This window comes from Pithys albifrons, chromosome 12 (genome assembly GCF_047495875.1).
Source record: "Pithys albifrons albifrons isolate INPA30051 chromosome 12, PitAlb_v1, whole genome shotgun sequence".
Taxonomy (NCBI): Eukaryota; Metazoa; Chordata; class Aves; order Passeriformes; family Thamnophilidae; genus Pithys; species Pithys albifrons.
The window spans coordinates 3,826,960-3,850,770 of NC_092469.1; the positions used below are offsets into that span (position 1 = coordinate 3,826,960).

The 23,811-nt window shown below is 43.4% G+C and overlaps 1 protein-coding gene and 1 non-coding gene across 2 annotated transcripts; both read right to left on the reverse strand.

Annotated features, from left to right (window-relative positions):
* Window positions 1-4,500: 4,500 nt before the first annotated feature.
* Window positions 4,501-4,574, reverse strand: TRNAT-AGU (transfer RNA threonine (anticodon AGU)). Its single transcript has one exon. It is a non-coding gene; the product is annotated as a tRNA-Thr (tRNA).
* A 2,173-nt stretch (window positions 4,575-6,747) lies between these two features.
* On the reverse strand, window positions 6,748-23,767 carry WDR88 (WD repeat domain 88). The gene is given in 8 exon segments (XM_071567871.1): window positions 6,748-6,886; window positions 9,463-9,565; window positions 10,213-10,269; window positions 14,886-14,957; window positions 14,960-15,046; window positions 16,411-16,554; window positions 17,035-17,133; window positions 23,419-23,767. Coding segments are annotated over 8 exon segments (873 nt in total). The 5' UTR covers window positions 23,591-23,767.
* Between the last annotated feature and the right edge of the window lie 44 nt (window positions 23,768-23,811).

Below are 23,811 nucleotides of genomic sequence, written 5' to 3' on the forward strand. Positions count from 1 at the left end.
CACTGGCTTTTTATTTCACCACTTCATATTTTTATAAAAATACTAAGCTGTTGAGATATTACTTAACATGATATTCTTCTATTGCACCTTGATAGAATCTCTGCAGCTGATTCTCAAGACCAGGTGCTCCACCACCTCCCTGGGCAGCCCATTCCAATGTTTAACAACCCCTTCTGTGAAGAAATTCTTCCTGATGTCCAACCTAAACCTGGCACAGCTTAAGACTGTGCCCTCTTGTCCTGTTGCTGGTTCCCTGGGAGAAGAGACTGACCCCAGGTGAGTATCCCCTCCTGTCAGGGAGTTGTGGAGAGGGACAAGGTCTCTCCTGAGCCTCCTCCTCTCCAGGCTCAACAGCCCCAGCTTCCTCAACTCCCTCAGCCACTCTTCATAAGACATTTCAAGTATCAGTAGCATAAGAGTCTCTGAGCACCACTTGCTGTATTTTAGATCAGTTGATGATATATTTATATACAGAGTACAACTGCTTTACCTCACTGATTTTTCAAGTGATGGCACAGCATTTGGGTGAGGAGAGGGAGAAGAAAGCTTACTGAGCTCACATTAAGAGTAAAAATGCAAATATTTATGCAAAGACAGCTGTTACTGCCTGCTACCTGGCACATCACAGAGAAGATTTAATGCAGTTTTAATGATGTTAACAAATCTCTAACTACCATCCTACTTTAGATTTAAGTGGCCTTCATCTGGTCTATTCCCGCATATAAATGCAAATGGAAGAAAAATTCCCATACACACTCAACACACACATTTAGCTTAAGAGTTAGTGGTTTGTTTAGTAGGTTTATATTACCTTAAGAAACTATCTTTGTAGAAATAATGATAAATAATAAGGAATCTTTTAGGCATGAGTAGTATTTTGATGTTTTAACAGAGTTTTTTTAAACACATGCATTAAAACACTTCACAAACCCCACTGATGAATATCTTCCTTGGGTTTCTCACTCCAGCTCTCAGCTTAGGAACTAAATATTACCTGTAACAAAAGGAGGACAAGCTGAAGGCCTTAATCCTGAAAAAACCCCAACTTTTGTAAGAGAATAGTTTCACTGAAGTTAACTGGACTGACTAATAGCCTACTTTGGCAAGAGAAATGAGTGAGTGATGTGATGCTCAGCCAAAATGAAGACCAGTTTCAACAAGCACAGGCACTGCTTCCATTTGTGAATTGGAATCTGTCCATATTTCCTGTATTGGGACATTCAAAAACCAACCTTTTTTGGAGACAACTGAATTTTGCCTGTTCTGTAGACAGCACTTGCCCTTCCTGCTCACAATTGTACACAGATTGCAAATTGCTGGAAAAAGTGAATGAAGAAAGCAGATGGACTTACACCTTTTTAGGGATAACACTCTGAAAGGATCCAAAGCCCCTTTGCAAGGAAAGGACTGGTGATAAATCCTGGAAATAACTGCACACTGAGAGAGATGTTGCTGTCAGCAGAACAGGCACATCGAAGTAAATGTCACATTACTTATTAATGTTACCTAAATAAGAAGCATAGCAAGTTGTCCAGTCCATGAGGCCCTTCATCCATACCTTCTGGGCAATTAGGAAAAGCTCAGTTCTCAACTGAAGGGATTTCCTAAACACATGTTTAAAATATCCAAGGATGAGCCCAAACAAGCAACTAGATGATGTATCTATATGTCATTAAATCTATGCAAAAACAATATGCCTCATTTCACTCAATTTGCTTAAATATTGGCTGACAGCATCACTTCCCATGTAAGTATACAGATCATCCTAGAAATCTGGTACAGAAGCTGGGAACCCATATTCGTGACTAATACATAGAAACACTGAGTTATAATTGCAAAATCCAGATGGATCAGGTCTGTGCTCAAGAACCAATTCAGGTTCTGATTTTACCCTTCTTCCTCAAAGGTTTTGATAGACTCACAGAATATGAGTTGGAAGTGACCCATCAGGATCACTGAGCTCATCTCCTGCCCTTGCAGGACACCTCAAGAATCCCACCATGTGCCTGAGAGAGTTGCTCAAAGACTTCTTGAACTCAGAGAGACTTGGGGCTGTGCCCACTGCCCTGAGGAGCCTGTTCAGTGCCCATCACCCTCTGGGGGAAAAGTTTTTCCTGATGTCCAACCTAAACCTGCCCTGACACAGATCCAGCCATTTCCTCAAGTCTTGTCACTGGTCCCCAGAAAGCAGAGAACAGTTCCTGCCCCTCCTCTGCCCTTTGGGATGTTGAAGACCCCAATGAGGTCTGACCTCAGTCTCCTCTTCTCCACACTGAACACACCAAAGACCCTGAGCTGCTTCTCATATGGCCACTCCAGATCCTTCACGATCCTTGTGGCCTCCTTTGGATGCTGTCCAATAGCTTCATGTTTATTTTATATTGTAGTGCCCCAAACTGCCCCCCCATTGCAGTTGAGGCTGCCCCAGAGCAGAGCAGAGCAGGACAATCCCCTCCTGCCCCAGCCATGCTGGGCCTGATGCCCCCAAGGACAGGGGTGTCCCTCCTGGCTCCAGGGCACTGCTGGCTCACGCCCAACTGGCCCCTGACCAGGACCCCTGGGGCCCTTTCCTGGCTCTGCTTTCCAGCCTCCCATTCCCAGTCTGTCCATCCATCCAGGGCTGCCCCATCCCAGGGGCAGAATTCAGCACTTCCCCTGTTGCACTTCCCATGGTTGGTGATTCCCAGCCCTCTGATCTGTCCAGGTCTCCCTGCCCTCGAGGCGGTCAAGGCAGTTTGAGTTTTGAGGCTTTTTTTGGGGTGCCCATGTTAGATCACAAAGTGACAAGCCCACCCCTGTGCCACCCTGGCTGCCTCATCCTGCTGTTCCTGCTCATCCACCAAAAAAGACTGTCAAGCATTTTGAGACAAACACCTAGAGCTCTGTAACATTGGCTGTTCTCATCTACAAGCTGAAGAACAGAATCTAGATGGAAACTAGCAGAGTAACAGCAAGTACAAATATCCAGAATAAAGAATCCCTAAGTCATCTCTCTCTTCCGTGCAAGAGCCTAGAACAGATCTTCTTTGGCTGGCTGCTTTCACTGCAGCTCCTTTTCCCAACTCTCCCTTAATCTGCAGTTTCCAATTGTCTTAATCTCTCGTTCTTGTTGTTTTAATTTAGGTATTGCCAATCTATGGCTGGCCAATCCCAAGATATTTCTAATTTTTTAATAATATATTGCAGTGTGAAATTGTGGTTTCCTTATATTTATGCCAAATCAAATACTCCCTTGGTCACATTTTTGCAGAAAGTGCTACTCAAATAAAGTCCTGAAAACCTGACCCCCAAATATGCCTGTGAATCTGTTTATTCTCATCACTGCTGTGATGAGCCCAAAATAAACTAAAAAAGAGACTTGAAGATATGACTTGAAGTTGTATTATTTGGTTTTAAACTTTTTATCTTTAGGGATGGATTTTGCCTTTGTTCAGAGTAACACAAATCTAGAATAGTTTTTCTAAGCATAATTCCCAAGCTTGAAGGGACAGGATTTGGTCTTTTATTTTTCAGGATTTCTAGGAAAGCCTTTTGTCCTTCTGCTGTGTCACCAAAGACAAGGCAGCACAGAGAGCTCATGACAACTTTCTTCCAGAAAAGCCATAGTTTATGTGACAGCAGCAGGAAAGAAGAGGCGAAAGCAGGTCTCAGGCAGCAAAAAAGGGCAGGTCTCAGGCAGCAAAAAAGGGCAGGTCTCAGGCAGCAAAAAAAAGGGCAGGTCTCAGGCAGCAAAAAAAAGGGCAGGTCTCAGGCAGCAAAAAAGGGCAGGTCTCAGGCAGCAAAAAAAGGGCAGGTCTCAGGCAGCAAAAAAAGGGCAGGTCTCAGGCAGCAAAAAAAGGGCAGGTCTCAGGCAGCAAAAAAAGGGCAGGTCTCAGGCAGCAAAAAAAAGGGCAGGTCTCAGGCAGCAAAAAAAAGGGCAGGTCTCAGGCAGCAAAAAAAAGGGCAGGTCTCAGGCAGCAAAAAAAAGGGCAGGTCTCAGGCAGCAAAAAAAGGGCAGGTCTCAGGCAGCAAAAAAAGGGCAGGTCTCAGGCAGCAAAAAAAAGGGCAGGTCTCAGGCAGCAAAAGTCTCAGCAGCAGACAACGAGCATGAAGTGAAGTGAAGTGCCTCTCCAAACTTAACTTTTCCCCTTCTCTCCACACCTTCTATAACTGCTCAGGTAGGCCAAACTATTGTTGCCTTTTCATTTTCTTTTACGGTTGGAGTGCTCGTTGTTTGCTGCTGGATTAAAGTTGTCATGAGACGTTCTGCTGTGCTTTTTATGACGGGACTTGCCTGTCCCGTATTGGCCTTTTTAGTCACCAGCAGCTTGCAGCAAGCGTGGGTAGTGCCCTTCCCAAAGCTTCGTTCTCGAAGCCGAGCCGTGATGATAGATATATAGATATATAATGGATGGGTGGATGGATTTGTTCCCCACCTCAGTGGCAGCAGAGCCTTCGGGCTGTCCCGTCCCGCGACAAAACAGCTTCGGCAGAATATAAAAAAAGCGAAGCCTCCCGCACAGGCACCGCTGGGATTCGAACCCAGGATCTCCTGTTTACTAGACAGGCGCTTTAACCAACTAAGCCACGGCGCCGGGCGCTGCTCTGGGCTCGGCGCGGCCCCCACACGGCTCTGCGGACAGTCGGGAATGGCTTTGTCCGGGCACGGCACACGCACAGACCGCAGGGGAAACATCAGTGTCAGCCTTTGGGGTGCGAAAATGAAAGCAGGGCGTGCGCGGGCTGCAGCCGTGTGGGTGCGCTGGGACTCACCCGCACACGGGGCAGGGAGAGCGGAATAACCGGAATTAAGTTTCGGCGGATGGTAAGAGGGGTCAGAGCAGAAGGGATGCTGCCCCCAGGGACCCCCATCCCCCAGGGCCTCTGCAAACAGGACCCCCACGCCAAGCAGTGGCAGCGATTCCAGGGGAGAGCCATCCCTGAGCCAGCCCGCGGGCATCGGGAAAGGATCCGGCCAGGAACACTCCTGGAGCCTCCCAGCGCCCGAAGGGAAACTGCAATAGAATTTGAGAGAGACCATTGGCAAGTGCATGGAGGGACAGGACAACGGGAATGGCTTCCCACTGCCAGAGGGCAGGGTGAGATGGGATACTGGGAAGGAATCCTTGGCTGTGGGGGTGGGCAGGCCCTGGCACAGGTGCCCAGAGAAGCTGTCGCTGCCCCATCCCTGGAAGTGTCCAAGGCCAGGTTGGACAAGGCTTGGAGCAACCTGGGCTGGTGGGAAGTGTCCCTCTACAAAGCTACTGCTTTTTGCGCTGTTTTAGTGGGAAAAATATCGGAGCTTTGATCTTTCCATCTGAAAGAAGGGAGGGAGGGAGGGAGGAAGAGGGAGGGAGGGAGGGAGGAAGAGGGAGGGAGGGAGGGAGGAAGAGGGAGGGAGGGAGGGAGGAAGAGGGAGGGAGGGAGGGAGGGAGGGAGGGAGGAAGAGGGAGGGAGGGAGGGAGGGAGGAAGAGGGAGGGAGGGAGGAAGAGGGAGGGAGGGAGGGAGGGAGGAAGAGGGAGGGAGGGAGGGAGGGAGGAAGAGGGAGGGAGGGAGGGAGGGAGGAAGAGGGAGGGAGGGAGGGAGGGAGGAAGAGGGAGGGAGGAAGAGGGAGGGAGGAAGAGGGAGGGAGGAAGAGGGAGGGAGGAAGAGGGAGGGAGGACACTTCTATTTCTAATATAAGATTAATTAGTTAATTATTCTAGGACTAATCTTTTCTAAAATACAGAAGTTATTTCTGTATTACTAACTACATTAAAGCCAAATTAATTAATCTATAAAACATGTGTTTTTACGTGATCTCTTTAAAACATGAGGATCATTTTCTTTTAGCCTCTATAATTAAAAAATAATAATTAAGGAGTAAAGATGGGGAAGACTGCTGGAAAATAAACCACCTAATACTTATTTAAAGCCATAAATCTAGACAAAAATAGCATGCCCTGGAAGTAATTTTCATTTAGCCTTCACATAATTTAAATAAGGGGGAAAAGTCTGCCTCCTCAGACTTCTTTGTATTCCACAGCTTAACTGTATTCCAGGCTGTCCCATGCCCAGTTCCAAATATTTCCCCCAGTTTAAGTTCCTTTTAGAAAGAAAAGTTGAAAAGGTTGAAAACACTATTTTTAAGAATAAGGCTTCCAAACACTTTGAAACACTTAATCTTTTATTAATTGGCATTGTCACATATACTGAATAGATATAATCCTCTCAGGGTTGCTCCTAATAAAGGGCATCTGTCCCCACTCCTTGTTGGAGGGAGCCTTTATTACACAGGATTAATTTGTGCTGCTTCATGCCAGACATGGACTTACTCTCAGTAAGTACCTGAAAGCTCCTTTACAAAGTTTTGTAAGGGGTATGACAAGTTAGACAAAAGTTCATGGTCTTATTCATGGTTTTACTCACAAAACTCTCCCTGGTGTCCATTGACAGCAAAGATTCTTGTTTATCATGTAAAGAAGAGTGGGTCCTGAAACCTGACAGTAATTTGAATATAAGTGGATTTTCTTGAGTAAGGTTAAAAAAATGTGTTCATTTAAAACTGTTTAAAGTTTCCCAAAGGACAGGGAAGCAATTTTATTCTCTAATCCCATGTAGCATAAGCAACATTTCTACTCCTGGGGATTTTACACAGCTATTAAATGGATTAGTGCAATGTATTTTATTGTTTAGAATACTATGGTAGGGCAAGGTTAGGGCAAAGTCTTAGCTTTGTATATCTGTTACATACAGATGGACAGTCCCAGGACTGTCAGATTTTTAGTTCAAAGACCAGGAGGAACAGAAGGTGGCAATGGCAACATTTTTCTCCCTGGAGAAGGCAGATGACAGAAAGCATATTTCGATACTATTTGAGAGTCGCTGCATTGCAGCCATAAGAAATGTTTCTTACATTGGTCACATGTAACAAAGAGTGGCACTGAAGTTAATGATTTGTAACAGATGTACATTATCTCACTCCTGCAGGTACAGCTTTATACATACACACATCTGGGCCGGACTTTTGAGATCCCTGAGTCCGTGTGTTGTGGTAAACCTGACACAGATGGTGCTTCCCTAAATTAATTCCTGTGGTGAGTGGTTCTTATGGGTTCCCCTAGGTGGGCCTAGATCTGGGCTCTGGAGTTTTGTGCTGGTTTAAAGGTGAACCAGCAGGGGAAATGAACTCACCACGAGAGAGATTATAAGTCAGACCTAAAATTTAATAATAATATTACAATAGCAACACTGACACACAAGGGAAATTGCTTTCAACTCACAAAACCCCAGCATTATAACCCAGTGTCCTGGGACACAAACCCAAGGGGGTTTGTTTGCCCTTGTGCTGAGACCCCTGTGGCTCCCCCAAGTCCAGAGCCAAAAGAAAAAGAAAAAACCTGTTGGTGCAGGCGAGGGCTGTGGTCTGGGCGAGAGCGGTGATCTCCTCCTGTCAAGGTCCTGCTGCTGTTCTGGATCCAACGAGAGGTTCCCGAGGTTTTCTTACCCACCCCTTATGTACCCTCAGGGAGCTCTCAGTCCCTCCCCCTGGGCGGGGACTCACACAATGGGTGATTAACTCTGGGAGCCAGGGGGTGTTGAACTGTTGATGGCCCATTAGCAGCTCCGCCCCCTCAGGCTGGGTGTGAAGTGATAATGGCTCCCTGGGCAGCTGCTGCCAATGGCCCATTGTCCTTGGGGAATGAATAGAGGGGGTAGAATACACAGCTTTGATCACCCCCACACAGGGTTAGCTGGTCCCTCCTGCTGAACTAGGACAAGTTTGGACTAGGCCGAAGCTGTCAGCTGACTTGAGCTGGGCTGAGCTAACAGCTGACCTCTTCTAGCCAGTAATTTTGTATTCCATACCACATTATGACATCATCTCCAGGGAAGCAGGAACCAGTGTGGGAGTGGTTAAGGCAGTCACTTCTCAGCCTCCTCTTGGGAGGACTCACGATGGTGCCCCAGGGGGGATGGAGAGGACCAGGCCCACCACTGGCTCACAGGGTACCTCAGGAAAGTAAAATGTGTTGTTCTGGGTCTCTCCTTTCTGCTTGAGTTTGTCTCCCTGGGGAATAAGTATGTTCTTAAGTAATGTGTAGTTAGGACAGTAGAATTTGTGTGTTCGTTAAGAAGTTGAGGTGGGGAACTTGTTGTTGTAGACTTGTGTGAGGGTATATTTGTACTCTCTTCTAAGTGCCTCTTCCTTTCTGTAAAAATATATGTAGTTTTAGTATAAATGCAGTTTGAAGTGTTTTTTTTCCTTTCCCCTCTCTTTTCCTCCCTTTCCCTGGTGTTAGGAGGGAGGCTTTTCTCTCTGTGCTTGGGGGGGTTGGCAGTTGCTTATCTCAAACCAAGGCAGTGGTTCAGGTTTTACCTGAATAAAACAATATTTTATGTGAATTCTGATTTTAGTTTTTTCAGCTAATACAGTATCATACTTTTCTTTTTGATGTGTATCCAGTTTTTAGCTGTTCTGTCTTGGTGATTAATCCTAGGTGGTCTGGGGCTTTTTTATGTTTACTTTTTTTTACCTGACCATAATCTGACTAAAAGAGACAAATAGAAAGAATTTTTTTTTAAAAAAGGGAAAATGAGTACATAACAATAATATTAAATATTAACCCACTTCTCTCAGTCAGTATATCGATTCCTAATTAACTATTCATGAAACTATTTACAAAAACTATTAGACATTTTTCTAATTGGTATACTTTAAGTATTGCCAAAATGCTCCCAAAAATTCCTGTACCAATTTTAAACATATTCTCAAATTTCTGTTTATTGATACTTGTGGGAATGTACACATTTTTACTGTTGATACATTTGTAAGACCTATTTAAAAGCTTAATATCTGCTCGTTGCTTTTGAATACCTGCTATTCAACAAGAAACTCCTATAAAAATAGTATAGAAACACAAGAAAAAGTTGTTTTCCATGCAGTTTCACTTAATGGTTATTGACAGGGAGAAAAATATACACAAGATCTTGCAAATCTGTCCAAACAAATTGAGGGACTGTAATAAAAAGCATGTTTCAACAGCATTAAGCTTAATGTTCTTTCCTTCCTAACAGCTCTTTATTATTCATGTTTTAGAAATCAGAATACATAGTCTCAGCTTTAAAACACTCAGAATCCTTATCAGCTGATTTATGTCCAGGAGAACATTATTATTACCTGCCTTGATTTAGTAATTCTTCTCTATAAGTGGGCTATTACTCTGCAGGAGCATCAGGTGTGGGAAACCAAAATATGTGTATTTTTAGAAATACACACATGGCTGTGCTTTCTAAAAACAAAAATGCAGGTGTATATGAAAATTTATGTCCTCGCCAAAATCACTATTTAAGAAGTACTATTATTACTACATTCCACTCCCAAAAAAGTATTTGATGATTTTTGCAGTCAATCTGTGTTTTCAGACTAGAAATCTGACAGCTTTCCTTTAACACTGAAATTCCCTTTCTGCCTAAAGTGTGTTGAACAAAGTGATAAGAACTGAGCAATTTTTGAGCCTCTTACTTTTCTGCTTTCTGTCTCTGAAGGAATATGATCCATCTTTTCAATATTCCACAGTCTCAAAGTAGAATCCTGAGAAAAAGTTGCCATGTTGCATATTACCAAAAAAGGGATTTCCATTATTTCCGTAAGGATGAAATCTTATCTCAGATGAGCACTCCCAATATGAGAGCTAAACTCTCTCACAATTACATATCATGTCTTTGGAAACAATCTTTGGCAATCTGAGACTGCCCACATGTTTTAAAATAAAAATTAAACATAAGATTATTTTTCAAATTTTTCTGTAATTACTTGGGCTAAATAGTGATTACAACTTAGTACTTTTATGAGCAACTTGGCCATTGTTCAACTTCATTAAAAAAGAAAAGCTGAAAACTAACGATGAAATTTTCACATCTGTTTAGAAGTTGGATCCTGAAAGCACATAAGGAATTCATTATTAGCATCATAGAATCATAGAATGGGTTGGAAGGGAGCTTAAAGCTCATCTAGTCCCACCCCCTGCCATGGGCAGGGACACCTCCCACCAGCCCAGATTGCTCCAAGCCCTGTCCAACCTGGCCTTGGACACTCCCAGGGATGGGGCAGCCACAGCTTCTCTGGGCACCTGTGCCAGGGCCTGCCCACCCTCACAGGAAAAGCTTTTCTTCCTATAATATCTGATCTAAACTCCCCTCTTTCATTTTGAAGCCATTCCCCCTTGTCCTGTCACCACATGCTCTTGTAAATAGTTTCCATTTCTCGTTTCTGCTAATCACAACATCTGCCATGCAGCCCTTTGACCCTACACTAAAGCAAAATTTAACTATAACACCAGGGAAAAAGCTTTAGTATTTTTTAACAACAAAAGCAACTCTTTGTACCATATATCCATTTTGAAAAGCAGTCAGAAAATTCTTACCTGACTGCTCCATGTCCACTCAAGGCAAAATGCTGCCATGAAGTTCATACTTCCTGAAAGCATCAGCTGTTCCCATCCCTGGGAAGCTGCGCACAGAAGGAAAGACACAAAACTCTGGGTTACGCTCCATTTAAGCATAGGTGTTGTCTCATTTTTTTACATTTTAATGAAGAAATGTTAAGAGAGAGCTGGCTCACTACCTAAAGAATCTTGAGGCTGTTAATTGTGTGACAATGGAGGGAAGAGCTGTGGGAACAGACAGCAGCATCCCACAGTTTTGAGGGAAAGAGCCTTGCAGGAAGCAGGCCAAGCCAAGCAGCCGTGTTGGATATCCTCATTCTGGAGCAGCAGCACAGCTGCTTTGAGGTGTCCTAGTTCAGCAGGAGGGACCAGCTAACCCTGTGTGGGGGTGATCAAAGCTGTGTATTCTACCCCCTCTATTCATTCCCCAAGGACAATGGGCCATTAGCAGCAGCTGCCCAGGGAGCCATTATCACTTCACACCCAGCCTGAGGGGGGCGGAGCTGCTAATGGGCCATCAACAGCTCAGCACCCCCTGGCTCCCAGAGTTAATCACCCACTGTGTGAGTCCCCGCCCAGGGGGAGGGACTGAGAGCTCCCTGAGGGTGCATAAGTGGTGGGTAAGAAGACCTCGGGAACCTCTCGTCGGATCCAGAGCAGCAGCAGAACCTTGACAGGAGGAGATCCCCGCTCTCGCCCAGACCACAGCCCTCGCCTGCACCAACAGGTTTTTCTTTTCCTTTTGCTCTGGACTTGGGGGAACCACAGGGGTCTCAGCACAAGGGCAAACAAACCCCCTTGGGTTTGTGCCCCAGGACACTGGGTTATACTGCTGGGGTTTTGTGAGTTGAAAGCAATTTCCCTTGTGTGTCAGTGTTGCTATTGTAATATTATTATTAAATTTTAGGTGTGACTTATAATCTCTCTCATGGTGAGTTCATTTCCCCTGCTGGTTCACCTTTAAACCAGCACATGAGGTTAACAGCATTCAGTTGGGGTAAGAATAGAAACAAGTTAAACTATAAAATGAATTATTTACTCCAGTTGGGAGGCAATCCAAACATGAATAGTATTAGCAGATAAAATTCCTATGGTTTGGGAAGCAAAGTGTCATTTTGACAGGCAAATGCCACACCTGAGAAATACAATAAAAAGATGAACATATATTTTTCCAGCACAAAGTAGTCAAACACACATACACAAGGCATGGGGTTTGTAGCAGAATCTTTGAAATGTAGTTAGGAGCCCAGAATATAATTATACCAAAGCACAGCTACTAAACTGGAATTCTCCATAGTTACAAAGATACTAACATTTAAACAGATGCCTTCTTTTTTATGGCACCCTGAGTTAGCTCCAGTGATTGGGAAAGTTGTAGTAGTGGTGTCAGACAGAGCAATGATGGTGGTGGAGAATGTGCTGTTTCTGCTCCCAAGGTTGAACCTGCCCAGTTCCAGCCTGGAGGGCAGGTTGGCTCCCATGGAAGGAACGGGTGTGGGGCACAGACTCGTGAGCTCTCCCGAGTACAGATGTGATTTTCAAGGGCACAGCAGTTCAAAGCTGGTTTTCAGGAAAGTGGTCTTTTCTGAGATCTTCCAGGTGGGTATGGCCATGAGTGTTTAAGCCCTAAGTACAAAAGGATCCGTCCATGCCGAGGGACACACCGGGTGGGAGGGAGATGAGGCAGGTTGGGCTCTGGTGGGACCCCGAGAGACAAGAGGCGTGAACGGCTGTCCCTTGGCATAACAAAGGGCACGAAGAGGGTGGCACAAGCGGGTGAGGGAACCCCAGAGGCACTGCGGGAGCCCAGGAGGAAGAGCTGAGACTTCAGCATGGCTGGACTGGGGGCATAAAAGCCCAGGGGGCCTTCGGGTCCCTCCCTGGGGCTGCGGCTCCAGAGGTTTCTGTGTGACTGCGCCCTGAATAAATGGCTTCATGGAACGAGAATCTGAGGCTCTGCTGAGGGAAAGCTGGGGCTGAGCTGGGAGCAAACCCGGGCTGGCTGTGAGTGGGTGTGGGAGCCAGGCAGGACCCGGCGGGACCTGGAGCCGCTGGGAAGGGGCCCCAGTGCCAGCAGTGCCAGTCTGGGGGTGGGACTGTGACAGTGTCTTGTGAAAGGAAACTGAAAAGTTTCCTTAACAACTAAACCTTTATTTTCATAAGATAGGACTGACTCAAGGTCCAAAATCTGAACTCTGACATTGCTTGAATTCTCTGAAATTAATATTTGCAAGATATGTGGAGAAACTTCATAAATACTATTAATCCTTTTCTTTGGCCCATGTCTGATCATCAGCTCAAGTCTTTCAGGTTATTTCCACTAACATAAGAAATTAATTTAAGGTATCATAATACAATAGGAATTATTTGCAAAAATATAAAGTCACCATGGCACAAAAAATGCTAATGAGAATTGTACTTTTGCCTTAATGCAGGTATTACCACCTCAGATTCTGGGCAGTATTGCCACAGATATAGAACTAAAAAGAGGCCTGGCTCTAAACAGGGGTGACTAAACATGGAATAGGTACCTCATTTACAGAACTGCCCACCCAAAAAGGTGCTGTGACTCGTTGGGCCACATCCCCATCCCTCTAAGCACTAATGTGACCCACTGAACTGAGCTGAGCTTGGCATCCTCAACACCAATATTTACTCTTTAATGTTCTGCTTTCTGTGGGCAGAGGCAAGTGTGTAAACATACAGATATACAAGAATTTGGCATGTAAAGATACTGATATACAAGAATTTGGCATTTCCAAATGAATGTACATGCTGTCCAGACTCTTGTTAGAAGAAACTCTCTCCTAAAACATAGGTACAACTCCATTTAATGTAATCCTTAAATGAGCTTGTTCTTCATAAGAGAAATGTAACAGCTTACTAACAGCTTACTAACTGGACAATTGTAATATCTTTGTAGCTAACTGTATAAGAATATCCTGTTCCTCACACAGATCCAGCATATATTCCTGCCTGTACCTAAAAAGGATGGGCAAGGGTATTTGTCAGATAATGAAATGCTTTTAAACTAGCAATCTATTTTACACCTCCTCATCAAACTTGTCATCAAACAAGAGCTCAACACCTTTAAGTTTAGCTTTTTACACCCTGCATCTGTATTCCATATCATATATACCACATACAAGTGATGCTGAAATGTAAAATCTGAACACTGTGTTTTAGCTTTGCTTTGTCATGCAGACTAATAAAAAAACCATCCTTCTAACAGTAAGTCAAGACTTGATAAAAGAAAATTAAATAATGAGCTATTAGTCATGCCCTATTAAGACAGTAGAAGTTCCTTTTGGCTACTTGTTAACATTCTTAGTTTTGTAAATAGTAACACATAAATTTAGCAGACACACAACTAAATGGAGAAAAAACACATTAAAATTTTATTGACTTAGAAAATCAAGGAGATATCTTGTTCAAAAAATAGATAATCCCTTCAGAACTGTTATTCAATAAAGACAAACAGCAGTTCAGTGTGGGAAGCACACTAGCAGATTCAATACTCCCAGCCCTGTCCCCAAGCCACAGGGACCTTTTCCCCCCCGGGGTGCTGTTTAGTTACCTGAGCTCCCTGACTGAGCAGGCACCGATGGGGTTTGACCCCAGAAGAACCTGCTGGCAGCAGTGCAGGAGTCCCCTTCACCACAGCACTTGGATCTGAAGCTGCAAAAGAAAATGCCCAACCAGACCATAATGTAGAAATCCCAGTGACCCCTTGCAGTGGAGAGAGAGGAGCTGTTCCAGAGCAGAAGACATTGGAAGTAATGCTGATTTCATGGTGTGGAGGGACCAGGAGTTGTCTCTGATCCAGGAATGAAACCAGGGCAGTGAGGAACAGCTCCCCACCAGTCCCCCCAGACACAGGCAACCTGGGGAGTCTCATCATTCCTCCTATTCATCCAAGCATCAGAGACATGAAGTGCAGATCCCAGATTGTCTTGCTATAGAATTACAAGTCTTATCTGCTTCGAAGGTGGTGGTTCATGTTCTCCATCACAGTAGCTGAGAACATCCATGAAGTTTTCCAGAAGTGTATTACTACCATGTGTTGTCTGGGCTGTGGGTACCACCAAAAACATTCACATTTTCCTAATTATTACAGATCAGTACAGCACTTCCTGAATGAGTTTTTTAAACTAACTTATGTTAGGAGAATATCCACAAGTTCTAAGTTAATCTTCTAACACAGTGCTGTGCTTTTTACTCCATTATGATATTTTTATTATGCTTCTTAATGGATATATCAATTAAGCAACTGTTCCAGTTGCCTGATTAAGACAGAACCCAGACCATCATCTTCAATCTACTTATTTACAGGGACATCACTGTCTCATAATTAGACATGTTAATCTGCAAAAGATGAATTAGTTACCTACATGATTAGAGTGGTCACTTGTGGTTTATGAGATGTCCTATACACAGATATTGAGACCCACTAGTTGAAGATAACTCATTTTATTGACTAAAAAGATAGGAACTAACAGAATCCTGATGTCCTTTGTTCAAGGAAACAGGTTTATGACATTGAAATTCTCCCACATTTTTGAGCCTTTGTCCCAGGATGCTGTGCACAAGTAATGACCATCAGCAGCAAAGCAGCACTCTGAGATACCATTGCTGCCCCCTGAAGCTCAGATGAAGAACACAGGGTGAGCTTTTGTAAGCTAATGGTCAAAAAGCCTCCTGCAACTTGGAGATCCCTGTCTGCAGCCAGCAAAGCATCATAAGCATGTTCTGAATTTTAACCACATTGATGATTCTGTGAACTCTCTGGAGCTGCTCACAACCTCACAGCCAGCATGGGCTTCAATCCCGTGTTGATGACTGAGCCCCAGCTCTTGCAGGACAAATGGTCAGGTGGGTTTTTGGTTGGATGTTGCTTAAACAAGAAATTGTTCAGCAGTTGCACTGCACTTGCATTTTAATAAATTACACAACACCCCACCCCCCCAAACCAAAAACAACCACCAAACCAGCCATTTCTCATTAAATAAAGAGCATCCATCTCTATGCATAAATTTCAACTCAAACATTCAGAGGAAAAAGTTTAAACAATTCTAGACCAGAGTCTAATGTTGGAAGCATTCAGAAAAGAAATCTGAATGTTTCAGGACTGGGTGAGGACTCCAAGGCTTCCTGAAATCTAGAGGGGGAAAGGATTCTGAGCATCTCTTACAGGAAACAGTGCTGAAGTCACTGCAATTTAAAAGAAACATTACAATGTTGCAGATTGAATTTCCCATCCCAAGTAATTCCTAATTCCTCAAAGACAATTTCATTACAGTATCTAAAGGCAGGCTCTCTCTGACTATTGCTTTAAGAATGCAAAGCTCAATTGGTTGATTTTTTAATGGTTGATTAGACACCTCTGTTGTCTCATCCTTCCTTCTGCAAATGGTAACAACACCCTACACTAACACAAGGCTTGTCCTGTGTTCCTGCCTTCAGGGGGAGTTTGTCAGGTGAGGGCTCAGGACATCACACTGAGCAAGGCCAGGTGAGGAAAAACAGTCTCTGCTCTCCTGATTGTGTCACCTGACAGAGACAGTTCTAATTATTACAATCCATTTGTTGCACTTTTTATTTTCAAGTCTAAAGGAGTTTGCCATCAGGCTCTGATTCACTGAACTAACTTCACATTTATAAGACTGCTCATATATTTGGAAGGCAGTTCTTAAGGAATGCCAAACTCCCTGACCTGAGTGAAAGCTTCGCAAAACTGAGGTCTCAGGAGCAAAATTACCTTCACAGGAAAATTATTGTTAAAAACTCCATCAGTACTGGTGTAATTTTGGCCTCCTGTCTCTGTTTTGTAGGCCTATGCTGATGGACAATGGGTTTAATGTCTTACATGTGGGTCTCTTTTGCTGCTCTCAAGTAATGGTATTTGAACTGAACTGAATTAATTAATTTTCCCAATTATTTTGTAAGAAATAATTAAAAAAATCAAGAGCTGCATAAACAAGATGTAAAGATCCTAAGTCTTACTTTGGAGATGTGCCACTGCTGTTGCACACACTGCATCAAAAACATCCATGGCATTGTCTTTATCTGAACCAGACAGACCAGACCTCCCAGCACAAGAAATATTACAAGAAGTCACAAAGCCTTCATGTTCTACTGCCCACAAAAGGGAAAATAAAAGGTTTTAGAATCATGTTCGAGAGTTTGAGAGACTTTGACAGCAGAATTTCTGGAACCTGTAAGCAGATTCAGAAGGAAGGCCTTAGTACTTTGGTAAAAGCTGATAGATGTCTTGGTACACAATTTTCCTATTTTGGCATTAGTAATAAACATAGAATTAAACAAAGCCACACTGTTAAATTCTTACAATGTTAATTTAATCAATTTTAAGTGTACCTTTTGAGACAGGTTATTATTACCATACCCATTTGTATCTGAAAAGGTGGACACGTTCATGTTCAGACTTAGCTGAGATCATCAATTAGCAGCACCAAAACTAGGACTAAAATCAAGTCTCCTGACCCTAACTATGTTTTACTGTGCTAACAAAGAATGGTGTGTTTTCTTATTTATCAGTACCAAAGCAAGAAATAAGAATGTTTTAGCTGTACCTTCTGCAAGAGGCATCCAAAAGGACACTTACAAGGATTTTTCCTGTTCTCCTATCCCAAGACTTGACAGTGTCATCCTAAGTTGATTTTACCACTCTAAAAATTATAGTAATGAAAGCCACAATTGATGTTGTCACTTAGAAGGTATTTAAAGAATAAATTACAACATGTAACTCTGACAATGATTTGACATTCTTACACCCACTAATTTAGAACAGATTCTTAAGAGCTACAGCAAAAATTATTGCATATCTTAGTTGAAAAAGGATTATTTATATTTCAGATAGAAAGTAATAATAAAAATGTCATGTACAGAACTTCCAGTGCAAGCAATCAATTCAATTTCATTACATCATTACAATACATTTAATTACTTCTAACATTAGAATAAATCCAAAGTCTTTATGATGTCTTTTCTTTAATGCATGGGAAGGGTTCTTGTCAGTAGGTTCTTTTTGATTTTCAGTGGTTATGTTGCTGGGTAACCCTCAGCCACAAACCCTGCTCTGCACAGACACAAAGCTCCATCAGACCTCAAAGCTGTTCAATAAAGTTTACTAAAACTGGCAGGTTTCCACTAAATGGGGGCTCCAAAATATTTCCCTCATATGGATTTATTAAAATATTCCCAAAAATATCTAAAATAATATTTATGTTGAAAGTCACCAGATGTGAGAAACAATTTAGTACCATTTTGGCTTCTTATTTGGAAGTTCATAAACTGTCACTTTTATATATTTCATCTGAGAAACTTTATGCACTAGTGCTCTAACAACTAAAAATACAACTATATTGCTATAAACTTTTTATTTTCTCCATATGGGTGTAATTCCTGCAACCAACACAATCTCTGCTTCTGAAGAGAAACAAAAGAAGCAGAAGATCACAGGAAGTTTATGAACTGGCAGCATTTTTGATGGGTAGGTTGTTTCCAGGGCTGTACCCAACGGGATTTTACTTTGCTATTCAACAATTTTAAAAAATAGACACAATTGCAATGGGCACCAAAGTGACCAAAAAACTAATCACTTACTACAACCTGATAAAAATTGGTTTTATCTCTGGCTTAGTGATAAAATACAGCAGAAATAGTATCCCTGGAGGTTCTGCATGACCTACTTAACTGAATGTTAATATACACTGCAGTTATTTTAATTATCATGTCCACAGATTGACATGGGATCAGGATGCATTTCTTCTTTAATTGCTCAGACAGGCTCAGTGGAAAGGCCACAGAATACAGAAAAACAATCCAGACAGAACAGGACTTTTCTGAAGGTACAAACCTCTCTGACAAATGAACCTCTGAACTTTGGCAAAGCTCTCTCAGAGATGCCCCTTTAGTGTCTGTTTTACATCATTCCCCCTGGGTTCCTCCATTGATTCCTCATTGTCAGTCACAAATATAAGCCCCTTGTCTTCAAATACAAAGCTCTCTGTGATTTATCCCAAAAAAGATTCATCTCCCTCATGCCAACATTCATCAATCAGTTGCTACATTTTCAAAATGTGTTTCCCTTTGCTGTCCTTCATGTTTTGAAGCAGTCACCTATAAATAGCTGCACATCTCTCTCATAATACAAAATCCCAGTTAAATGCCTGTTTTCTGTTGATGGAGCAGCAATCAGATTGCTGAAGTGCTGAGGTGATCACCCAACCTGCATTATGGGCTCATTTATCATGGAATCATTTTGGTTAGGAAAGACCTCCAAGATGTTCAGCTACTGGCCCAGCACTGCCAGGTGCCCCCCTGCCCCATGTCCTTAGTGCTGCATCTGCATGTCTTTAATTCCCTCTGGGGCTGTAACTGCACCATTGCCCTGGACAGCCTGTTACAGTGCTTGACAACCCTTTCTGTGAAGAGTTTTTTCAAATATTCCAAATTAAGCCTCCCATGGTGAAACATGAAGCCACTTTATTTCTCCACCATCTTTTATCTACTTTACACCATTACACACAGTTTTCAGTGATTTCAGGAAGGGACTATCTTCTTGTGTCTGTACAATGTTCAAAGCACAGTGTGGTCCTAACCCATGAGTAAGGCTTTGAAGTAAAGCATCAAAAAAGCACAGCCAGTATGTTACGGGATGTGATGCTGCCTCTCTGCTCAGGTGAGACCCCACCTGCAGAGCTGCCTCCAGCTCTGGGGTCCTCAGCACAAGGAGGACATGGAGCTGCTGGAGGGAGTCCAGAGGAGGCACCAGGATGGTCAGAGGATGGAGCAGCTCTGCTGGGAGGAAAGGCTGGGAGAGTTGGGATTGTTCAGCCTGGAGAAGAGAAGCTTTGGGGTGACCTCATTGTGGCCTTGCAGTGCCTGAAGGAGCTGCAAGAAAGATGGAGAGAGACCATTGACAAGGGCCTGGAGGGACAGGAGAAGGAGAATGGCTTCACTCTGACAGAGGGCAGGGTTAGAAGGGATACTGGGAGAAAGTTTGCTCTGAGTGTGGTGAGGTGAGGCGCTGGCACAGGTTGCCACAGAAGCTGTGGATGGAGCTCTGAGCAATCTGGTCCAGTGAAAAGTGTCCCTGCCCATGGCAGGGGGCTGGAACTAGATGATCTTTAAGGTCCCTTCCAACCCAAACAGGCCTATGATTTTATGAGGTTCTTTAGTAATATAAATAAAAATATGACTCAAGTGTTACAAACGGATCACACTGCCTGCCTGTGAGTATTGATGCCAAAGGGGTTTTTGTTCTGATTTTCACATTCTGTAGATTTTAGAAACACAGTAGTTGTGGATTTTTAGAGGGTTAATATTTCTAACGGTTTAAGTTCAATGCCTTTCTATCACTACCCCTGTCCCAGAACAGGGAGCTCAATTTCCTTTAGTTAATTAATCTTGTTTAGACTCCTTTCCAAGGTAGAGCTGAAAGATATCAGAAGGCCCACAGAATGAAACATAAACACAGGTCAGAGTGACCCAAAAGCCAGAACTGGATGAGCTCCAAGAGACCTTTGTGTGCCTGAGGAAGAAGAGCTGATGAAGACAGAGGGTCTTGACGACCCCAGACCCAAATCCAGGGGGTTGGTCCAGGGGTGGGACTGGGGCTGGACTGGGAAATGTGTAAAGCAATGATTGGAGGGATCTTATTATAAAAGCCATGGAAACAAGAACTGGGACACATGGATGTCATCCTGTATTCCTGGGGGCTGTAGGCCTGTGATATTAAAGGACCTTTATCTTACCCTACACTAATGTGGCTCAGAGTCCTGTTTTTGGGGGGAAGGGTCATTCACGGCATCAGTATCAAACACAAGGACCCAAGAGGACAGGCTGACAGGCAGAGGAACTCACAGTTCAAAGTATCAGCATCAGACATCATACCTTCTTCTAGGTAAAGCATCTTCTATTTCCATGATCAACCTAATTATCTCAGTCAGATTTCTGTTTGCCTAAGTACTGAGAGGTTCCAGAATCTGTCTGAAAGCAGGCAGCATAAACTCCCTTCATGATGTGTTCTTTCACATCTCTTCAATGTGAGAATAAAATCCTGTCCTTCTGACTACTACTGCCCTTTTCAACACCAAGTCTCAGATCTAGAGTTGCTTCCTCACAAGGACTTTAACTGGAAGGAGCTATCCTGCTAACTGGACAGCTCCTAGTAACAGACAAAACTTGAAAGTAGATTTATTTTTCACTTTTTCATTTATTTTCTCTGTGTGTGCCAATGTACTGACACCCAAATCATTGGGAATGTCCGTAAGATGAAAGAAAAGCAGATTAAAGCTACTGTGTGTTCTTGTTCTATATTTTATGAGCCAAAAAAGTCTTGCAGTCAGAACTGCCCTTCTAGACTTAGCCAGTCTTTGTCTGCTGCGTGTGCTATTAATCTTTGTTTTCCAAAAGATATGTGGACTCTCAGTCCACAGAGATGCTGTTTGTTGGCAAGAGGAGCTTCAAACGCTTTCTCAGTACACTCAGTCATTTGATATCCAGTCTTTCAAAGGGAAGAGAACCCCACAGTGGGGTTGTCAGGGCTGGCCTAGACACCCCTGATCAAGTCTATCATCCTCTCCTGAACTCTAATTGCTTCAACTGTTTCTGCAGGGGAGGAAATTAGGCTTGTCTTAATATATCTTACACAGCCTTGCCTATACATTGCTATCAGAGTCCCCGATACTCTGGCAAATACTTTCAGATGGATTCTGAAAAATAAGTACAGCTAAACAAGTGTTAAGTAAACCTTTCTTAGAAAAAAATTATGAAAATTGCTTAAATAGAAATTAGACAGTTCAGGAAAGTGGCACATTTTAGCCTTTCCAGCAAAAAGAACATTCACGGATTTACTGTACTTCAAAAAAATTAATGGATTGTCTTTCTATTTTCAGGTCTTGATTTCAGTTTACTTACATGCAAGGCAGCTGAATAGCATTTTGCTGAAGACAGAAAAGTCCTGGTTCTGAGCTCGTAGAATCATGGAATGTCCTGAGCTGGAAGGGCCCACAAGGATGATAAAGTCCAACTCCTGGCCCTGTCCAGGCCCATCCCTGAGTCACACCCTGTGCCCCAGAGCATCAACCAAACACTCCTGCAGCTCTGGCAGCCTTGGGGCTGTGCCCACTGCCCTGGGGAGCCTGGTCAGTGCCCACCACCCTCTGGGGGAAGAGCCTTTTGCTGAGATCCAACCTGACCCTGCCCTGACACAGCTCCAGCCATTCCCTGGGTGCTGTCCTTGCCCTGGCACAGCTCCAGCCATTCCCTGGGTGCTGTCCCTGCCCTGACACAGCTCCAGCCATTCCCTGGGTGCTGTCCCTGGTCCCACAGAGCAGAGATCAGTGCCTGCCCCTCCTCTGCCCTTCAGTACCTGCACTGAGGTCTCCCCTCAGTCTCCTCTTCTGCAGCTGAACACACCAAGTGCCCTCAGTGCCCTCACACGCTGCCCCTCCAGGCCCTTCCCCATCTCTGTGTCACTCCTTTGGCTCAATCTCTCCCTTCCATTGTGTCCCCCCAAACTGCCCCCCATTGCAGGTGAACTCCCCATGGTTGGTGATTCCCAGCACTCTTGATGTGTCCAGGTCTCTCTCCAAGGCCTCCCTTCCTTTGAGGGACTCAACAGCTCCTCTCAGTTTTGGGTCACCTGCAAGCTTGCTCCGTGTCCCTTCCAGTCCTGCACCCAAGGCATTGATGAAGCTGTTCAAGAGCACAGGAGATGGTGCCCTGTGGAACCCACTAGTGACAGGTCACCAGTCTGATGTCACCACAGTCACTGTCACCCTCTGTGCCCGACCTGTCAGCCAATTGCTCCCCCCTCACATGATGTGTTTATGCAGCTGTGGCTGGGTAGTTTGTCCAGAAGGATCCTGGAGAGACAGGATTGAAAGCTTTACTGAAATCCAAAAAGATCACATCCACTGGCTTTCAGGAAAAAGCAGTTTGACTGTCAATCTGACAGTTATTTAAATGTCATGACTAACATAATGAGACACTTATTTTTATAACTCCTATCTACAATGTTTGCGTAAGATTGCCACATTTTTTACTTTGGAACTCATTATTAAAAGTTGGTACCTTTTTCATTCTAAACTTCCTGGTTTCTCTGAGCTTGCAATCCACAGCTCTTGGATAACATAATGCTGCTAACCTGAACACTGCCTGGACTTTTCACACTTTTGGGGCTTTTTCATTATGCCTGGAAAAAGGGTTGGATTATGGTAGAAGCCAAAGTGAAGATTTCAGATACTTCATAAAATTATTTCATTTGAATTCATATGACAATAAAGCATTACTGTAACTCATTACCAATTCCTAGATGAAGTCATGAGTGCTTGATGTGCATCAGATCCCCAAACCTGTGATCTCTTTAGCCCACACACATTGTCATTTGCTTGCACAACACATAACTGTGTGTCTCCAAGCCATATTTAAGATTTGATTTAGATTTGATCACTTGGAATCTGTCCACTTCCCCTATTCAGCTCTTGCCACTGCTTTGCCAAGAGTGGCTGGAATTTTGGGGAAACCCCAGCTAATGACACAAAACTTAGCAGAGCAAGAGTGTCAACTGAGATTGAAATAACAGGAAAAAGCCAGTGACAAGTAGGAAAACACCATGGTCATGCTGGCAACAACTGTCAGACCCCTGACTTACCCTTCTTCACAAAGAATCACACACATAAGTCAGAAAAAGGAACTCTGAGAAAGAGTAAGTTTGTGTATCGATTTCAGATTTAAAATATTAATGAACTAGAGCTCTGATTCCATGTATGCTACACATGCTTACCAGAGTCACACTTTAATGTCAGAAAACGTGTTTGCAGTTTGAAATAGTTCTATTTATCTGTGAGTGCAAAAACATTTACAGCAGTTATTTTGAAACTTCAGTAAAGTGTCTTTAGAGGGCTCTCTGTGATTCAGTCAATCTTCGTGCCTGTACAACACTCCTTGTTTGATCTCAGCTTTAAGATCCTTTCTATAATTTGCTGTTGCTGCATTTGTAAAACATGCAGAGTTTCACTGCAGAAGAGCATGAAAGCATTTTTGTGTCTTCAAGGCAAAACCAGCAGGAGCTCCCAGTACCACTGTGTCCTCTCAGAATTTTAAATGGCATCTGTAAAGGAACAAAGTAACATTTAGGAATAGTTTTCCCTGGCATTATTTTTGAGTTTAGTCCATGAGGGGGAGTATGAAAGTAGGAACCAGAGGAGAATAAATCTTAAGTTCCACTTGCCTGAGCAAAGTTCACATCCTTTCCTTGGTACTACCCTGGAGTGGATTTACCAAATCTGGTTGAGAAAAAAAATGTTGATGGATATGGATTGTATTTTTATTTTTCTGGAGGTTTGTTTTGGTTTGTTTTCCCAATTCTTCTTTCTC